Raw genomic sequence first — 19,995 nt, 5'->3', positions numbered from 1 at the left:
TTGAATATCCAGATCCAGGAACTTGATCCTCTGGGGGGTAAATTTTTTAAGATGCAATAGGACAGGGCCGTTCTCCAAGAATCATATTAACCCGGTAGCTATTCATCACATCTGCTACCGTGTCTGCATGAATGTTGTCTAAACCCGCTTGATCTAGAGGTTCTCTCTTGAGCGCTGATCCTCACGCTCTAGATCATGTAGATTCAACATAAGGCTTCTGGGCGGTGGATACCTATGCACAAGATTATGATTTAGATAGTCCCTGCGATAACAGTCCAGAAGTCATTGCTTGGACAGTATATAGTATCTTCCCACATGTAGGATCTTTGTCTCCTGATGGAGGTGGTCCACGTGAGAACTGTGGAGACAGACCGCCGCAGTTCGTAGAGCGGCATTATGATAGATCTGAATATTATTCAACAGGGTGCCACAGAGAAACCATATTGACGTTGCATAACTTACCGCAGACTGACCAATTGCTTTGTACGTGGTCAACAAGGTTTCTTTGTCAGCAGCCCAATTCCTGCCGGCAAGTGACTTGAGGACCTCATTATTCACCTCATTTGTATTTATAGTGAAAACCCTGGCTGAAGATTTGGTGACACATATTTTCAAATAATCGGCAATATTTCGCTGCAAGAAATTTGAGGTTTAACCTACGCAGATGTCATCAATGTTTGGGGGTCTGATGCCATGATCGTAGAATCGTCCGCCTATGGTACGTTCTCCAAGTCGTCTGGAGGGGGTGGAATGGAGTATAGGTGAAAGTTAAACAGTGCCGGAGATATCACCCCACCTTGGGGAACTCCCTCTTTTACTTTACGGTGATTCGACTTCTTATCCCTAAATTCAATAAATGGCTGGCGACCACCAAGATAATTCGCAACCCAGCTCGGGAAGTGCAGTCCCTCAAGCGTTTGTCTACTGGTAAGAGAAGAGAGTTCGGTGTGACGACTCCCCCTTACTCGGGTCCTTTCCAGGCTTCAGACGCGGGATCACTCTACCCATTTTCCAGACATCGGGTAGTACTATAAGAGTGTTCCAAGACAGGTTGAGCACAGTTGTAAGAAACACAATTCCAGGTAGATCCTGATAAATTGACGGTTGAATAAGCTGGCACATCTCTTTGGATCATCCACAGTTACGTCGCCAAAAGTGACTGAAGTCCTGAAATGACAGGACCTTTACTGGTTGTTGTTGTTGTTGTAGCATTGTGTTGCACACTGAGGCGGCAGCCTTTGCACATGAAGGATTTAATGGAGTCAATCCAGTACGTACAACCGGCTGCCATGGAATTTAGGACCTTACTGGTGTTCCAGAGTGACTTAACAGTAGACCACAGCTTGGCTAAACCGGTGCCGTAGTTTCGAAAACGTAGTCGATCACGTTTACGGTAAATTGGCCCCAGCTCAAGTCGTACGCGTTGTTGGTTAAACACATAACCCTATAGCAGTGATGCACACTCTAACACAGTTGAAAATAATAAATTGAGTTTTCATGAGTGGCAGTAAACACCGATCGGTCAACCAAGTGAAGTAGCTATTAAAATAACAACAATTTGTTAATTAATGCGATTTAAGCGAAATTTTGTGTGCTCTCCTATAGTACCCTAAAAATAAAAATTTGGTATCCAAATTTCGGATGGGGTACCTAGGGGAGTGGGAGGGCCCCACCCTAAAACCTATCAAACATATATTTAAACCAATCCGGACAATATGGGACTCAAATGAAGATATTTAGGATAAGAAACCAAGTGCTAGGGGGACCACCCAAGCCCCAAAACACCCCTAACTCGGACATATTTACCGACCATGGCAATATGGGACTCAAATGAAAGGTATTTACGGGTAGAATACGAATCTGATATCCAAATGTGGGACCACGTTTCTGGTGGTCTACCGCTTCCCCAAAACACCCCCAAACTGGACTTATTTACTGACCATGGGAATATGGGGCTTAAATAAAAGGTACTTGAGTGTAGAATACGAATCTGATATCCATATATGGGACCAAGTGTTAGGGAGGCCGCCTCTAACCAAAAACATCCCCAAAGGGGACAAATTTACGACCATAGCAATATGGGGCTCAAATGAAAGTTCTTTGGGAGTAAAGCACGAATTTGATATCAATATTCAGGAAAGTGTCTACGGGGCCACGCCACCCCCACAAAACCACCCAAATAGTAAGTATTTTCTGACTATTGCGCGTTAGAGTAGAACACGAATCCACTAAATCGGGCATATTTACCGACCATGTCAATGTGGAGCTTAAATGAAAGGTATTGGGGGGTAGAGCAAGAATTGATACCAATTTCCGGGACCAATTTTCTGGGGGTCTACCCCTTTCCTAAAATACCCCGCAAACATCATTTTTTTAGTGAACATCGCAATATGGGGCTCAAATAAAGGTATTTGGGAGTAGAATACGAATTTGATATCCAAATGTAGGACCATGTATTTAAACAAAAACACCCCCAAAGGGAAAAAATTTTTCGACCATGCCAATATGTGGTTCAAATGAATGGTATTTGAAATTAGAAAACGAATTTGATAACCTACCTATTTTGGGGGCCATGTGTTTGGGGGACGCCTCATCCTGTAAACTCCTCTTAAGCCAATGGCAATATGTTTAAATAAATGATATTTGAGAGAAGAGCTCGATGCTGATATTTTTTCAGGGCCAAGAATCTGGGGAACCACCTCTCCCCCGAAAACACCACTAAACCAGACATCATGAGAATATTGGGCTGAAATGAAGTATTTTAAGAATGGAGTACACCTTACATCTAAACTTAAATTCGTAGACCAACAAAGATCATATGGGATTCAGATAAAGGCACTTATATTGTTAAACTGTTAGTCAAGTTAGCATGGTATTTCACTAAAAGACCTTAAATTGTCGAAAATAAATATTGAAAGGATAATTTTGTTCCATATAAAGTAAAAGCAGGCGCAGCGGAGCGGGCCCGGGTCAGCTAGTTTATTATAAATTTTTGAGTATATTTTTTTTAATCAGTTACTGCTTATAATTTTTAAAAATTTGTTTTTTATTTGTTATTTAGTTTTATCTAGATTCAGTAAGTGTGAAATGGGTTAAAAATTTTTTCCATTTTCTAAGTTTTTAAGTTTTTTATTTTTAATTGAGTAGTTTTTTAACTTGTTTGAAAAAGTACGTCTTATGCATAGTGTGATTGATTATTTATAGGCCTGATGGCTTCGCATTGCATGAAATGAAATAAATAAATAAAAATAAATAAAATACGCCTTAGCCCCGACATTTAAAATTGTCGGCAAATTTGCTTCGACCAATCAGAACAAGAAAAAAGAAGTTTATAAATTTTTGAGTGTCAAGCAAAAAAAAAACAAATTCAAAATGATCAAAATTCAAACTATGTAGCTCCAGGGGCTTTACCCACAAAACCACCAAGACAGCCACCAAGTGAATGCTGATGTTGACGGGCGGGATAATTAACGTATACTTACAAATGGTACAAATAGGAAGATTGTGATTAGAGCACAATCACTATCACTAAAGTTTGTGACTGCAAGGATGACGTTGTCATCATGGTGTGTCGCCGTTCAGAGTGCGTACAGTATGCTTCCAAAATTGGCCAACGGGCTTGACGTTAACCACCGAAAGATCAGGTTGGTACTATTCACCAATACTAGGTAACTTGGTATGTTCAGGGGACCTCTCCAGATGTGATGGGGCTGACGTTCTCACTACTGTAAGTCCATAAAAGCCATTGCGATGTCAGGACTCCGAACTGGCGCTGGACTCATGGCGGACTTAAGCTTGATTTGTGTAGATGAGGAGTCATAGACGATTGAGCACCTATTGTGGGACCGCCCTGAAACTGCGAGAGTAGGTACAGGATTAAAGCTGCACAAACACCTATTCTCCTGTCTAAATTATCTTCACGCAATAGACCTTTCGCCATTCTTGACTACTATAGTTTTAAATGGCATATTGGAGGGAAATTCTCCAAACTGCCTGGCCATTTTGTCATGCATGTTCGCTCCTAATCTTCTTCATTTTAATGTCTGGAATTGTACGACGTAAATTTTATCAGTGTTCTTCTGCGCTTTTTTAATCTTTTTCGGGGGCGACACAAAGGACCTAAGTTCTCTGAATGAAGCTGATAGTGAATGAGGTTGTCCACGCGTCCCATTGTATATCACATACTGTATTTATAGATCATGTACATATGTGAAAACAAACAAATAAATCTAAATCTAAACCCTCTTTGTCTCCTAATGGCTTACATGTTTTGCGACCCTTGACCGGTGTTTAGCTTTTCTTTTGTAAATTATATATGAAACTAAAGCTCCAGGGAGGGACTTTAGTATCATACAGGCAATTTCATTGTAAAGGGTTATTAATAGTTACAGAAGTATAGGAATGTGTCTTCTGATCAAAAATATTTAAAAGCTTCACTCTATATGATTTTCGTGCAATTGTATTCCCTTTAACGAGCCATCAGTAAAGAAAGTGTAATGGCCATCAAAACTGGCGTAACGGGCGTTATCGTTACATTAACCAAAATTTGTAGGCCTTTCACCAACGTCTTCTTCCCCCTTCCATTCCTTTCAAAAAATTAAAGCTTTAGTTGTAATGTGCTTTACAATTAAATGTAACAGGCATTTCGGAGTGTCTATGCCTTTATCACAAAAGATATACATATATATATATATATATTTTTTTTTTTTTTTTTTTATTTTTTTTTTTTTGGTTTAACGTTATTGTTCGTAAACACAATGTAAATAAGCCCGGTGGCTCCCAACTGAGCTTCTTGTGATGACGATGAACACCACACAAATCGAAGCTCAAAGTTCCAGCCGGACTACATAGTCTACTCTTGTTTCTCTTTATTCACTTCTGATAACTAAAATTAATGACTTAATTTTAGTTATCAGTAGTCTTATTGAAAAGAGCATATGGTCTTTTTTATTGTGCAGCATAGCCATCGCAGTAATGAAAAAGCCTTGAACTTGCTTAACAGAAAAAATATAACCCATTCTACATTGGAATATTTTTCCATTTTATTGTTTTTCATATATTTTTATTATTACGACAAGAACATTTAACATTGCTTAACTATTTTGTTATTTCTTCTTGGTTTCGGATGCATTACTTAAACGACGTAGGAAGTGGGAACTCTACTATATCGCTTCCTGAAATATATCTAAATTTTTTCTATCATAAACTTTCCTTAAAGGCATGGTTTTCGCATTGTTCATATATTTTTTGTTACATGTTGCGGACTTGTGTCAGTCAAAGAATTCGCATTTGAACTGGAATGATTGGAATTAATATTCTCATCACTGTTGCTATCTTCCAAATCGACATCGTCTTCAACGGGCAGACCTGCTGACCGCATTTGCTCCGCATAACGCTGTATTTTATTTTCCTGGTCCGTTAGTAGCTCCAGCAAGTCCTCTTGGTCTTTTTGCAATTTTTGATAGTTTTCATTGGCCATGTTCGCCATATCTGTTGCATCCTGTAAACGTTTTCGCAAATTATCGAGCTCCTGTTGTAGGCGCAAGTTTTCCGTATAATAAAGGTTTGTTTGAAATTGGGCTGCATTTAAGGCTTCGAGTGTAACATTATTTGGAGGGGAATTATTGTCATTATGAGGAGTTGATGAATTGGTTGATAAAGAGTCGTTATTTTTTCGAGCCGACAACTGAGCCTTTAGCAGTGTATTCTGATCAGTGAGTTGATGATTCAGGTTTTGAACCTCATTTAGTTTTTGTTCTTGTGCAGATTTCTTCGCTTCGAGTTGTTTTACGGTCTCTTGGAGAGTTGTGATCTGATTATCCAAACCTCGTATAATACCCTTATACTGGGCAACCAATGCCGATGCTTCCGAACTAAGTGTGAGTTCCGTTAATTCAATCCCATTAACGTCAAATCCGGTTACCATTTTTACCACCAAAGCTTCAAGTCCCTTAAAAAGTTTGCAGTATTCGTAATCTAAGAGTAATTCCATGGCGGACTTGGCTCTAATTTGAGGTTGTTTGCAGGCTCTGCTGTAAGCCTCATGCCTTGACACTTCATTGAGTTTATTGCAAAAATGTTCTTGACCTATGCGTTTGATGATCAACTGACAAATGTCATCGCGTTTCTGTCCAGTTAAAGAGTTATCATTGAATTGTATGCAGAGACCCATCAGAAAGGCACACAATCCCTGGACTAGATATTCGTTTTCATCATGCTCATTGCCGCTGATTTGCGCAGTCAAATAAGCCATAGTGCCTTGAGTTTGGAGGAGAGTTTTTACTGCAGTGGGACAATGGGCTACCCACATGCTCAATAACATTAAAAGTCCAACTTTGCTTTGAAGTTTATATGATTCTTGTTGCAACAGATTGGTACATTGTTCTAGCAATGTTACGGGTTTATGGGCGCCGGCAGATGTTGCCAACAATACCCTCAAAAGCTCCTCTTTTTGTGCTGTGTTATCGACTAAAGTGTGCATAAGAGCCACAGCCGAAAACCAATTTGCCATTGAATCTGTCGAGAAAAGACCATTACACAATAGTTGTCCAGTGGAAAGACTTGAGACATCGGTTGCCGATGATGGCAATAACGTCGAAACTACAGCTTGTTGACACGCTGGATTGCGGAATAAATAGCATTGAAACGAATACAAAACGGAGCAACGCAATGCCAACAATTGTTTCTCATTGATCATCGACATTAAAAGTACTACAATAACTGGTCGTGGTGGTGTACTGGGAGCCATAACTTTGCTTAATTGCTCCTGATTATCTGGATCGCCTCTCGCCACTTCAGCTACAGCATTTATAGTTTCAGTAAGAATGTCAGCTGGAACTCCGCTACCCATAAGTATCTCACATAATGCTTCCAAAAGCTTAGATTGTCTCATGGCTTTTTGGCATGAAGATACAACCTGCTGCTGATTGCTAGGTGTTACTAGCGACCTTATCACTTGCAACATACAATGAACATTTGACATTTTCTGTGGGGCCCAACCCATCTCTCCACTCTCTTTGTTGGATAATTCAAACATTGGGGCCAAGCGCTGGATGTAGGAACCCTCTTTGAAAAATTGTTGGTTGCTGGAATTGTTTTTCAGCAAATTTAACAACAATATTAAGCAATCTTCAACGACAATACCTCCGTCGGCACAACCTTCATCTCTTATTACATCGAAAATTTTATCGAATGCATTTTCGAAGGCAACAATTTTTTGGATGTTCGAGTTACCCTTAGTCATTTGAATCAGAAGTAGCAATGCGTCGTTTCGTATTACCTCACGACTATCGGAAAGAAGGTCCATGAGTTTGGATACGCCCATTGGACTCACCAACACCAGTTCTTGTAGATCCCGCGTTTTATTTTGTATCAAAGTTGTGAGCAATTGTATCGCCGCCCTGCGTACCCGAAAGTCATACTCTTCCAAGTATCCCATCACACAAGACACATTATCTGGGCTCTTTATAAACATTTCAGTAAATTGCTCTCCAACATTTACAGACACCGTGGGATTGTCGGCTTCTTCTTCGAACTCTTCGCTAGCTACTATATTGCACAAAGTGTCCAGAGCATATGATATTATTTCACAGTCTTGGCAATCATTCTGCAGAACTTGAATCAATGCTGGCATACCCTGGGCACCTACTTCAATGCGATATTTTCTGGATAGAGCCTTCAAAGCACGGCATGCATCTCGACGATCCTCCAATAAGGTTGATGATGCTGCTCTGTCCACTAATTTCTCAACTGTTTCCGCAGCGCTAGGCGGTTGACCCGGTTCGGTAGCGCCGAGAACAGTTTTGAATCCACTTTTCAAGAAATCCATTAGATCCTCGGGAACTTATTCACTATCTAAATTTTCGTTTACATGAAATACTTTTTTCCTATATTGCCTCTACCAACCCAATTCCTAATCCAAATTCTGACACGCATCGATTACACTAGGGATCCCAAAGTCGACTTTCGACTAATCGATTAATCGACTTTTTAGCAGGGTATTCTATTCAACTCGGAATGAACGCCTGGTTATCAGGGTTCGTTAAAGGTTAGCTCACTTGCCCAGCTGATGGAATTGTCCAATTCCAGAGTTGTATCGATAGCTGATGTTCGCGCCATTCTCTGTTGTTTGTGTGTGTTATTGTTCTTAACTATAACGCACACATACAACCAAAACTCGTTGACAGATAGTGCACTTCGCGAAAACAACAGAAAAAAAAATAGAAGCAAATTTGCATTTAAAATAACATTACTTGTTTTACTCGCTTCAAAATGACCTAAAAGCAAAGCAAGGCCTAAAATATCTCCATATTGCAACGTTGGCATTTTCAATATAACTTCTAGCAGTAATGGAAAATATTTTTGAAAAATATTCATCGCGCAAATATTTTTTTTCTGCCTTTTTCCTGCATTATTATGTGGCGCGCACATCTTGTTTACTTTTGATTTTTGACAAACGTCAAAATTTGTCAGTTTTAGAAAAATGGTCGATTGGCACAGCAAAATGGATTTTTCTTTTCTCACCAGTGAAAAGAACAACCCCCTACGTCATTTTTACATCTCACCATATGAGACACGCTCAATTGACACACGCTCAAACTCCAAATAAAAAAACGTCTGCGAAAGAGTAGTACTCTGTTTATAGTGAGGAAAATGGCAAAAAAAATTTTAGTGCCAACATTGTCCCCATCATTTTTGTTTGTTTTGTTGGTTTCAGTCAGTGTTGTCAGATTAGGGGAAATTTCCAGCTCTAGGAGGGAATAACACCGCTATAATTTTTATTATATGTTTTCGCCGGGATATTGACATAGCTTCCATATAAAATGATCTTTCGACTTGACTTCTGAGCCCCTGAAAGACGCAATTACTATACGATTAGGCTAAAAGTTTGCTTGTATTATTTTTTTACAACTCCCAATAAATGTGACAAATACTACTGTCCCCTATAGTATAGTATATTTCACATTTTGAACCCCTAATGCCAGATTTGGCTGAAGTTTTGCACGCAGAGTTTTTTTTACAACATACAATGAAAAAATTGAAATGCAGCAATCCTTTGGTTGTGGGCATAAAAGATAATTTTTTATAAAAAACTTGAATCAGTAAATCTTTTCTAAAAGGGGATTTTACTTGGGGAAAAATATTTTAACAGGCGATTTTTTGGGGAAATGTGTTTACAAATTTGGAGATCTCTCTCAAAAAAAAATCTGGTAACCGTGGTTTCAATGGTTCGTTTTTTCTTTTTTATTTTAGAACGTATTTTAGTATGAAAATAGAAACAAGTGATTATTGTCAAATTTCGCTGGCAAATAATTAATAACGGTTTGGTTTATAAAGCCAATAACGGTCTGGTTCTAAAACCATGGACAGATGCAAGAAAGAAAATAACAACAAAGGGAATGCAAAAAAAATCTGACATCTTTACTGTCAAACCAGGTCGGCTGTTAACAGCTGCTCGCTTGAGAACAACTTATTAAATTCGACTTGGTTGAGTTGCAAAAATGATGGTCTGCACACAAATCCCACAAAAGCAAAGCGGAAAAAGAAAAAAAAAACTTCAACATTGACACTTGAAGGCGATCGTAATTTTCTGCTGCCATACGTAATTAGTATTTTTGTCGACAAAGTTAAAAATTTTAAACTTTTGCTAGTTAATTTTTTGACATTTGTTAGCAGAGTTGCATTTTTCTTCACGATTTGCGTGTATCTAGTGATAAAATATAGTGATAAAATAAAACTAGTCTTGAGTCTGCCATTGATTGGGCAGCACCACAATGTGGCAGCTCCATTTGAGACTTATTTTTTTTTTTGTTTGGTATGTTTTCTTTCTTGGATACCTGGATGTGTGAATAAAACAAAAAAAGTTTAAATAATGGAAAGGGAGCAGGATAATATTATTTGTAATCGTGAAGATTTTCAAGGCTCCAGGACTGCAGGTCCTACTATAGGAGGAAACGTCTCAATTACACCTGAAGTTTCAGAAGATGATAACGTGGATGCAACAATAACATGCAACTGGCCAACCTCCCAAATTCCAAGTGACGATGATGAGAAAGCTAAAAGGTCTAGTGACTGGTCGACCTTGACTCAATGGATTCAATTTATGTGCGTTGTTACGTTCGATCTAAATTTGGGACAGGCGTTAGAGTTTATATATCCCAAAGCAGAAATACCAACAGAACAGGAATTAACCAATATTTGTTATATGGCATTTCCCGACTCGAATTCAGGATGCATGGGTGATACGAAATTTCATATGCGTCTAAGGATGTCACCGGATACGTCACGGATAATTAAAGCTCAACAGTTTCGATGTTACAATAGCGACTGTCCTCCGGCCCTGAAAGCTGATCAATCCCATTATTGGGGGTTTGTTTACTTTCGGCAGCGAAGAGACGCTAATCTGCCTCGAGGCTACTTCCAAAAAAGTTTTATTATCGTAACCAGATTACCTTATTTTAATTTGTTCTACGAAATGCTGACGCACCTGGCTCAGAAATATTTTGACGAAGGGGAAGATGTCTTGATAAGGGCTTGCCATCAAATCAATAACGAATGGCCCAAACTTCAAGTGGGTGGCTCGTTTAACCTGCCTCTTTTTGAACAATGTTATCAAATACTCGTGCCAAGGGCAAGCAGTAGAAAATGCGGTCAACAAAATGATGGGTCAGAAAATAAAACCTTGGGAAAGGAGGTTCGACCCGTTTCAGTGAAGGTGATTGCATCTGTAAATGAAGTGGAATTGTTCCATAGTCTAAGTTTTATTGTTGACCATATGTACACGTTGTGGGAACTTGTGTTGACAGCAGAACCACTTGTAGTTGTGGGCACATCCCCAGCAGACTGCTCACATATGGTTCAGACGTTAGTGCAGCTCATTGCACCACTAGCTTATTGTGCTGAAGCCAGGCCATACTTCACCATACACGACAGTGAATTCAAGGAGTTCACGCGAGAATGTGGAAAAATTCCACCACCGCTTATACTGGGCGTCACAAATCCGTTTTTTATAAAACTTTTAAAAGATTGGCCTCATATGCTGCGTTTGGTAGATAATCAGGTAAGAAAAATATTTTGCATTTTTTAATTACTTAGCGTCAAATAACGTGTAAATAAAAAAAGAAAGTTTTTCGTTGGAAGAGAATAATTAAACACTAATTTAGCTGGGGACAATCCTTATTTGCACTTAACTAATTTAAAGCATGCAATACAAAGACATTAGGCCAATTTAAACAAATACACTATTCAAACATTATCATCTAACGATGTCTTAAAATAATACCAGGATCCGCCAATCAGCCAAAACTCCCTTAATTCCGTATATAAGATTATGTAAAAAACTAAAAATAAAACGTTCGCAAAGTTTTTTACTATTCTGTTTTTGCCTTTCAAATGTCTACATTAACAAGATTTTTTTTTATTTATAATATTTTTTTATTACGTTAGTGGACCATTTAACGTGGTTCTTACCATGGGTGTGTGGGGAATGGTTCGAGGACCAAGAATTCCGGGATTTAAACTTCTCAAGGGATTTAGGTTTATACTCTCGCAAAGAGTAGTCTAAATGTTTTTCTTCTTCCATCGCTAAGCGTTGAAGATTTAGTAGCCAACCTTTATATAAATAAGTCTCATCACTGACTGGCATCCCTATATATGGCACACGATTCAGAGATGCCGCCTTCAAACCTTAAATCGCTTGTAGGAAGTGTTGCTAATGCACATCACCAATCCCATGGCAGCCGGTTGTACGTACCGGATTGACCCGATGGAATCTTCATCGGCAAGGGCTGCCGCCTCAGTGCACGTGTTCGTCTTTTTTCGTCATGGGAGAGGCACATCCCGGAGTGCCTTCTCCGTATGCTTTTGCTCCGTGCCGGGATTGAAAAGAACCCCGGACCCTGGTTCTGTTCCGTTTGCCAGAACCGCCTTCATCATCGGTCAGTGTCGGTGAGGTGTAACAGGTGCTTGGAGTGGGTACATTTCCGTTCTTGCTCTGGCCTAACTTCGCTACGGGAGTATAGTCATACTGGCTATGTCGCTAGGTGCTGTGCGAACATAGCCAGCAGTGGGTCACAAGCGTCGCCGTCGTCGCCTTCGGCGTCCTCGTCGTCGGACTATGTGACCCCCCCGACCTCTCCCGTACGGCAATTTATGCAAATACAGCACCCTAGTCCTACTATTGCTAGGCCAGTGTCGGGAAATGTATCGTTCCTGCAGTTAAACTGCAATGGACTGCGAGGCAAGATTGATGAGATTGTAGATTTTATGAGTCGGAAGAACATATCGGTCGCAGCGATCCAGGAGACAAAGCTGACTAACACCTGCAGCTTGCACAGTTGTCACGGCTACAATGTGCTACGTAAGGATCGCTCAAGGAATGGAGGTGGGGGATTGGCCTTCGTTATACACCATTCCGTGCAGTATAGACCTATCTCGCCTGCGCTTGACGCTAGTGACCCATACATGGAATGTATGGGGGTAGCAGTCAGGTCTGGTACTGCCGAGATAGAGATATACAACGTGTATATACCGCCGGTTGGCAGCTGTGTCCCGATTAATGGCCAGGCCTACAGCCCCGACATAAGTGGGTTGCTATCTGGCCATAGTCGTCTGGTTCTGGGGGATTTCAATGCACATCACTCGTCATGGCATTCTCCCCTAGGCAACGACCAGCGTGGCATAGCTTTGGCAGAGCAGATATATAGCTCCACGTTTTGCACGGTGAATGAGGATGCCCCCACTAGGATTACGAGGAGGTGCAGCAGCTCGCCAGACATCTCAATCGCATCCCCTGATCTCCTGAGTGACGTATCCTGGCAAGCCGTCATCTCTTTGGGGTCAGACCACCTCCCCATAATCCTCACCATCGACCGACCACCCGACTTCATAACCTCTGAGCGCCGAACGTTCATCAACTACAAGAAGGCCAATTGGACTGGCTTCAGAGAGTATACCAATCGCCGCTTCAATGAACTGCCACCCCCCTCTGATGTGCTTGTGGCCGAGAGAAAATTCCGAGACATCATCAACGCAGCAGCCGCTCGCTTTATACCAGCCGGTCGAATACCGCAAGTGCGACCCAATTTCCCGGCGCAAGCAGTGGTACTCGCAGACGAGCGTGATGGGATTCGTGCTATGGACCCCGCTAACCCCAGAATCAGCGAGCTGAATCTGGAAATAAACAGGGTAGTCAACGAACATAAGCGGAATTTGTGGCTGGAACACTTGGAGCAATGTAACTTAGGCACCGGTGCAGGCAAATTGTGGGCCACTGTTAAGTCTCTCTCGAACCCCGGTAGACGGGACGACAGGACCTCAGTCACTTTTGGCGAGTTAACCGTGACTGATCCGAAGAGATGCGCCAGGTTGTTCAACCGTCAATTTATCGTGCATCCCGAGTGAGACAGGGCAAGGAGGAGAGCCATTCGCCGTATTCGTGGTCTCCGAGCCGATGAACAGCCATCACAATTTACCGTGGGCGAAGTTACGAATGTCATCCGTGGCGCCAAATCTTCCAAGGCGTTGGGCCCCGACGGAATCTCTACACCGATGCTGAAGAATCTGGATTTACCTGGAGTTGAGTACCTTACCACTGTCCTTACTGAAGCCTGGTAAAGACCCGAGTTTGGGGGAGTCGTACAGACCGATCTCCCTTCTCTCACCAGTGGCTAAGACGCTTGAGGCATTACTCCTCCCGAGCCTCGGAGGAGAATTTCCATTCGCCGAGCATCAACACGGATTTCGGAGACTGCACAGCACAACAACAGCTTTGCATGCCATCACCACACACATTTGCCGTGGCTTCAATCAACCCAGGCCATGTGATAGGACGGTCCTCGTGGCATTGGACCTATCGAAGGCATTCGACACGGTCAGCCATGCCAAATTATTTGAGGACATCGCCAACACGTCCCTCCAGCCAGGCCTTAAACGTTGGGTCGCGAATTATCTGTGTGGCCGCCAGTCATTTGTGGAATTTAGGGATAAGAAGTCAAAACACCGTAGAGTGAAACAGGGAGTTCCCCAAGGCGGGGTGATATCTCCGGCTCTGTTTAACCTCTACCTATCCTCCATCCCACCTCCTCCAGACGGCATAGAGATCGTATCATATGCGGACGACTGTACGATCTTGGCATCAGGCCCCCCACCCATTGATGACATCTGCGATAGGTTGAACGTCTACCTCAACGAGCTTGCCTCATATTTCGCTGCAAGAAATCTGAAGATATCCGCCACCAAATCTTCAGCCACACTGTTCACTACAAATACGCGTGAGGTGAATTCTGAGCTGACTGTGATGGTCGATGGAGAATTGATTCCGACCATCAAGTGTCCCAAAATACTTGGCGTCACATTTGACAGCTCCTACACTTTCTCCCCACATGCCACAGCAATCTGCAATAAAGTCAAAAGTAGAAACAAGGTCCTCAAGTCACTCGCTGGCAGCACTTGGGGTGCAGACAAAGAAACCTTGTTGACCACGTATAAAGCAATTGGCCGGTCTGTGGTAAGTTATGCAGCGCCAGTGTGGTCACGTCAGCTTTGTGACACGCAGTGGAATAATATTCAGATCTGTCAGAATGCCGCCCTCCGAACTGCGACGGGCTGCCTCCTTAGTTCTCATGTGGACCACCTCCACCAGGAGACAAAGATCCTACCATTGCGAAGACATAACTACATGCTGTCTAAGCAATACCTTCTGGGCTGTTATAGCAGAAATCATCCAAATCATCATCTTGTGGATAGATACCCACCGCCCAGAAGCCTTAAGGTAGATCTACATGATCTAGAGCGTGAGGTCCAGCGCTACAAGAGAGAACCTCTAGATCAAGCGGCATATCAAGCGGGTCTAAACAACATTCATGCAGACACGGTAGCAGACGCGTTAACTGGCTACCGGGTGAATGTAGTCCTTGGAGAACGACCGCCACCCATTGCACCCGAAGAAATCGACCTCCCCCGGCAAACCAGAGTGATTCTGGCTCAATTACGTTCCGGCAGATGCAGCCGCCTCAATTCCCACAGAGCTAGGATTGATGCCGACGTGCAAGATGTATGTCCCGACTGTAACCAGGGACCGCACGATACACGTCACCTGTTTAACTGCCCAGCCAGACCCACTCGACTCAGACCCAGATCCCTGTGGACGCACCCCATCTTAGTTGCGGAGTTCCTGGGTCTTGACACTCAACAGAATCAAGCAGACGAAAGATAGTACACAATAAACTGCTACAACAACAACAACAACAACCAGATATGGGGAAGTTCGGATGCCAACGAAAGGTGTGAGCTGCTTATCGAATATATTATAAGTTGCAATCTGGCGATTTGTAATAAAGGGGAATAAAACGACCTTTGTTACCAGGAACAGGCAGGTGGTACTAGATATTACCTTTGTATAGGAATATATCATTGGAAAAATATGCGACTGGGAGGTGTTGGATGACCACAGCTTCTCTGTTCATCGTTTTATTAGTTCTTCTTTTGGTGCCTCGGCTAAACAGAAGAAAGGCGGGTTGGGATAAATTTCGGCACAAATTCTGCACCTCTATCCCTTGTAGACCAGAAAAGGAACTGGAAACTACGGAGGATATAGACATAGTGGTCAAGCGGATCACAAATGCCCTGAATGACTCGCTTGTGTCAATATGCCCTAGTGCCAACCCAAAGGGCAAACAACGACCGCCATGGTGGACCCCAGAGCTGATGTATGCTGATATTGTTGTTGTTGTTACCACATTTGCATGTGGAGGTGGCGATCCTCGTCATGCTCTTGTAAATGAGCAAGCTCGTTCCGGTCCAAAGGACCGATTGCCGCGTGAACAGGGTAGCCATTGGTTATTTAAAGGTGCAAATAACTCGCCTTGTCATATCGAGCATCATAGGCACACAGCATTTGTGCAAGAGCCGGTACCGTCTGGCCTCTCACTGAGACTCTCCGCTCGATACTGCTGACTGTCCGCGACTGCCGTTGCAGCTACTCCGTATGGAGCATTCCACTATCAGCAACCTGTGGACGCGTCCGCTAGCTCTGGGAAAGGCCGTTGGCCTAGGCAAATTATAGGCATGCCATAAAATAGGTTCGACCTTGTCCTTAGGACTCGAACTAGGTGTCATCGTCAAAAGCCCCTGCTGATATCAAGTCGTCCGCTCCAATCTACGGTTCAAATGAACGCATACGACTGGGCTAGAACTAGGGGTCTCAATGTTACGCTAGAGAAGACTGAAATCTGCCTGTTCACGAGGAAGACGAAGGTGAGCCAATTTGACGCACCCCGTTTTTTTGTTAAGTACTTAGTGATCTTGGATACGAACCAAGTGTTACATGTCGCCGAAAAGACTCGCAGATGTTGGACACTATGTAGACGAGCTACTTATACTTTGATGGACTGCGATGGAGAAAAAGTGTAACGTAAAGAGTATACAACAGAACAGGCTGTCTTGGCATTGGTGGAGCAATGATCGTCTGTCAACGATAGGAAACCGGGAAGAAACCCGAGACGACACTTAGGAATTTGACGGAACTTTGGTATTGTCATCTGGAAAATCACGCCTGGGGGACTGAGATATGTTTTTGACTGCCTGACCATAGTACTGAGTGACGTACCCTGGCAAACCGTCATTTCTTTGGGATCAGACCACCTACCCATAATTCTCACCATCGACCGCCAACCCAACTTCATTAACTCAGAGCGCCGGACGTTTACCAAACAGAAGAAGGCCGATTGGGTCGGCTTCAGAGAGTACACCAATCGCCACTTCAGTGAATTCACAACTCTCTCAAATGTGCTAGTTGCCCAGAGGAAATTCCGAGAGACAATTAACGCAACACCCGCTCGATTTATACCAGCCGGTCGAATACCCCAAGTGCGGCTCAATTTCCAGGCGCAGGTAATGGTACTCGGCGATCTGAATCTGGAAGTAAACCGGGTAGTCAACGAACATAAGCGACTGGAACACTTGGTGCAATGTAACTTAGGTACCGATCTGGGTAAACTATGGTCTACTGTTAAGTCTCTCTCGAACACCGGTAGACGGGATAACAGGACCTCAGTCACTTTTGGCGACGTAACTGTGACTGATCCGAAGAGATGCGCCAGCTTGTTCAACCGTCAATTAATTGTGCATCCCGAGAGTGACAAGGACAGGGGTAGAGCTATTCGTCGTATCCGTGGTCTCCAAGCCGTTGACGATATGGGTACCTTACAACTGTCCTCAACCTGTCCTTGAACATTCTTATAGTACACGATATCTGGAAGATGGGCAGAGTGATCCCGTTACTGAAGCCTGGAAAGTACCCGAGCAAGGCGGAGTCGTACAGACCAATCTCCATTCTACTAGTAGCCGAGAAGACGCTTGAGGTACTACTCCTCCTCAGACTCGTTGAAGAATTTCCATTCGCTTTGCATGTCATTACCGCACACATTTGCCGTGGCTTCAATTTGCCCAGACCATGCGATAGAACGGTTCTCGCGGCACTAGACCTATCGAAGGCATTCAACGCCAACCGTTAGCCATGCCAAACTATTGAGGACATCATCAATACGTACCTCCAGCCAGGGATGATATGTCATTTGTGGAATTTAGGGATAAGAAGTCGAAGCACCGTAGAGTGAAACAAGGAGTTCCCTAAGGCTGTTAACCTCAATCTATCCTCCAGACGACATAGAGATCATATCATGTGTGGACGATTGTACGATCATGGCATCCGGCCCAACCCCCTTCCCCTGGCAAACCAGAGTAGTTCTAGCTCGATTACGATTCGGTAGATGCAGCCGCCTCAACGTGCAGGATGACCAGGGACCACCTGTTTTACCGTCCAGCCAAACCCACTCGAATTAGACCCAGATCCCTCTGGACGCACCCCGTATTAGTCGCAGAGTTCCTGAATCTGGATACTCACCAAAATCAAGCAGACAAAAGATAGAACACAACACTCTACTACAACAACGGTCCTGCAGGCATAGATCCAGACATTCTTTTTCGAGGTTACTTTTTAGTATTTAGAGCACACAATAGGCCGATTTCTGGCTTAGGCCTATGCCCATAGTGGCATGAGCGTATTTCTATCCGCACCCTTATTTCAACCCAACCTAAACTAATTGATCAAGCTTTTTATTGCCCATGAGTAATATTCTCATGTAAGGGGATATTTTTTCCACATAGGAGCTTGGAAGAAAAGAAATTGCCAGTTTTTTTTAGGCAAATGAGACTATAGACCTATCTGAAAAAAACTTACAATTTCTCCTCTGCAAAACTCATATAATCAGTGTCTCATTTTATAGTAACATTCTCTTGATCACAACCTTTAATAATTAACGCAATGAATAAGTATATTGACTTAATTATTTATTAATGAAATTAAACTTATAGTAAATATAAGAATATTGGAAGAAAAGCGTTGGCAACAAGGGCCACCAGCTATACATTGTAAAAGCTAGATTAAAGTTAAGTTGTATTTAAAATTATGATGTTGTTTTCTTTAATATACTGAAAGATGAAATCGATATTTTGGATAAATGTAGTTTTATGTATATTGAGACTTTGGTTTTGTAAAACAGAACGTTATGGCTGAGATAAAAGTCTACATGTCTGAAGTGTATATTGACTATGTCACCGCATTTATTTAATTTTAGAAATCATATTCAAAGAAATATCAATTCTATTAATTCTGTATAACATTCATCATTAAATTTGTTTGAATATTTCTCACATAATTGCTTGAATTTATGTAAATATTTCTTCCTTTTTCGATTGAACTTCTATTGTTTTGGTCCATCTATCAACATTACAGAAAAATTTCGTATTATTATTTATTTGACGAAAAATAGATTTGTGTTTTATTTGCACTTCATAAAAACAATTTATATTGATTATAAATTTTATCTTTTTCTTCCCGCAAGCTCAACATGCAACGCCAACAACATCTATCAATAAAAAATATTCGCAATGCGAGTTCAGTTACATCATTAAATAGTAGCAATGTGTTAAAGTCGAATAATGGAAATACGTCATTGAATGGTAACAACAGCGAAGGCTCGGCCCCCGGTCTGTATACAAAATACAAACCGTTTTTAAAGAAGGACAAATCGCTAATCAAAAAAGTCTTACTCGGTCTAAAAACCAAAAGACCGGAGCATGTACAAACAGCTTTGCTTCGAAGGCATCTTTTAGAGTTGACACAAAGCTTTATGATACCCCTTGAACGTTACATGGCATCGTTGATGCCGTTACAAAAAGACATAAGCCCATTTAAGTCGGCGCCAAATGCCAATGCATTTAAACTCGACGATTTTCTTGCAACATTAGAATTGTCAGGACCCCATTTAACATCACCCTTGAAGGGCGACTGGAAAGGTCTTTATCGACGTTTTTATAATTCACCCAATTTTCGTGGTTGGTATGAATCGCGTCATCGCGAATTGCAGCTAACTCTTCAAGATCTCCAATTACAAGCGCTTTCTGAGGCTAATCTAGAGCAATGGGCTCAAGATAAACAAGAAGTTGAAATTATTGACATGATATTAAAACTAAAACAGAAACTGAATCTCTACAATGACAAACTGACGAATGAACCTAGTTCCTGGAGCGGTAATAATGGCAACACAGCAATCGCCACGCGTGACCAAATCCGTGCTCAGATAAACTGCATGAAGGATTTACTTCCAAACGACCTTAAGAACGTTGTCAATATATGATAAATATACAAAGAGATCGAATTATTAGTTTAGATTGTATAGTTCCATTGAAATTATTTAACATTTATGCATTATCTGCATTAGTGTATTTTGATTTTTTTTTTTTTTTTTTTGTAATTTATATAAATATATGTTATAGCATGCCTTTTATTTGATTTTTTATTACATTTAATTCATAAGATCGTCATTGCAAAAATAGATAAATGTGAAAATATTAAATGTAAGTTGTAATCTAGGTAATATTTGGAAAATTTACTAATACTAAACGGTAATATTTTAAGAAATATGAAATAAACAA

At 41.7% G+C, this 19,995-nt stretch overlaps 2 protein-coding genes across 2 annotated transcripts; one reads left to right on the top strand and one right to left on the bottom strand.

The window, feature by feature from the left end:
* Nucleotides 1-5,017: 5,017 nt before the first annotated feature.
* Nucleotides 5,018-7,956, bottom strand: LOC106086306 (general vesicular transport factor p115). Its single transcript, XM_013250929.2, has one exon. It carries the CDS (start codon nt 7,826-7,828, stop codon nt 5,237-5,239), a length of 2,592 nt encoding a protein of 863 aa, XP_013106383.1. The 5' UTR covers nt 7,829-7,956; the 3' UTR covers nt 5,018-5,236.
* Nucleotides 7,957-9,761: 1,805 nt separating this feature from the next.
* Nucleotides 9,762-19,995, top strand: LOC106086308 (protein DENND6B). Its single transcript, XM_013250931.2, has 2 exons — nt 9,762-11,059; nt 18,903-19,995. The coding sequence occupies exons 1-2, from the start codon at nt 9,872-9,874 to the stop codon at nt 19,695-19,697; spliced, it is 1,983 nt and encodes a 660-aa protein (XP_013106385.2). The 5' UTR covers nt 9,762-9,871; the 3' UTR covers nt 19,698-19,995.

The sequence above is a fragment of the Stomoxys calcitrans genome, chromosome 4, assembly GCF_963082655.1.
Source record: "Stomoxys calcitrans chromosome 4, idStoCalc2.1, whole genome shotgun sequence".
In the NCBI taxonomy this organism is placed as follows: Eukaryota; Metazoa; Arthropoda; class Insecta; order Diptera; family Muscidae; genus Stomoxys; species Stomoxys calcitrans.
The sequence above is the reverse complement of the archived record's forward strand: the minus strand, read 5'-3'. Positions and strand labels throughout refer to the sequence as shown.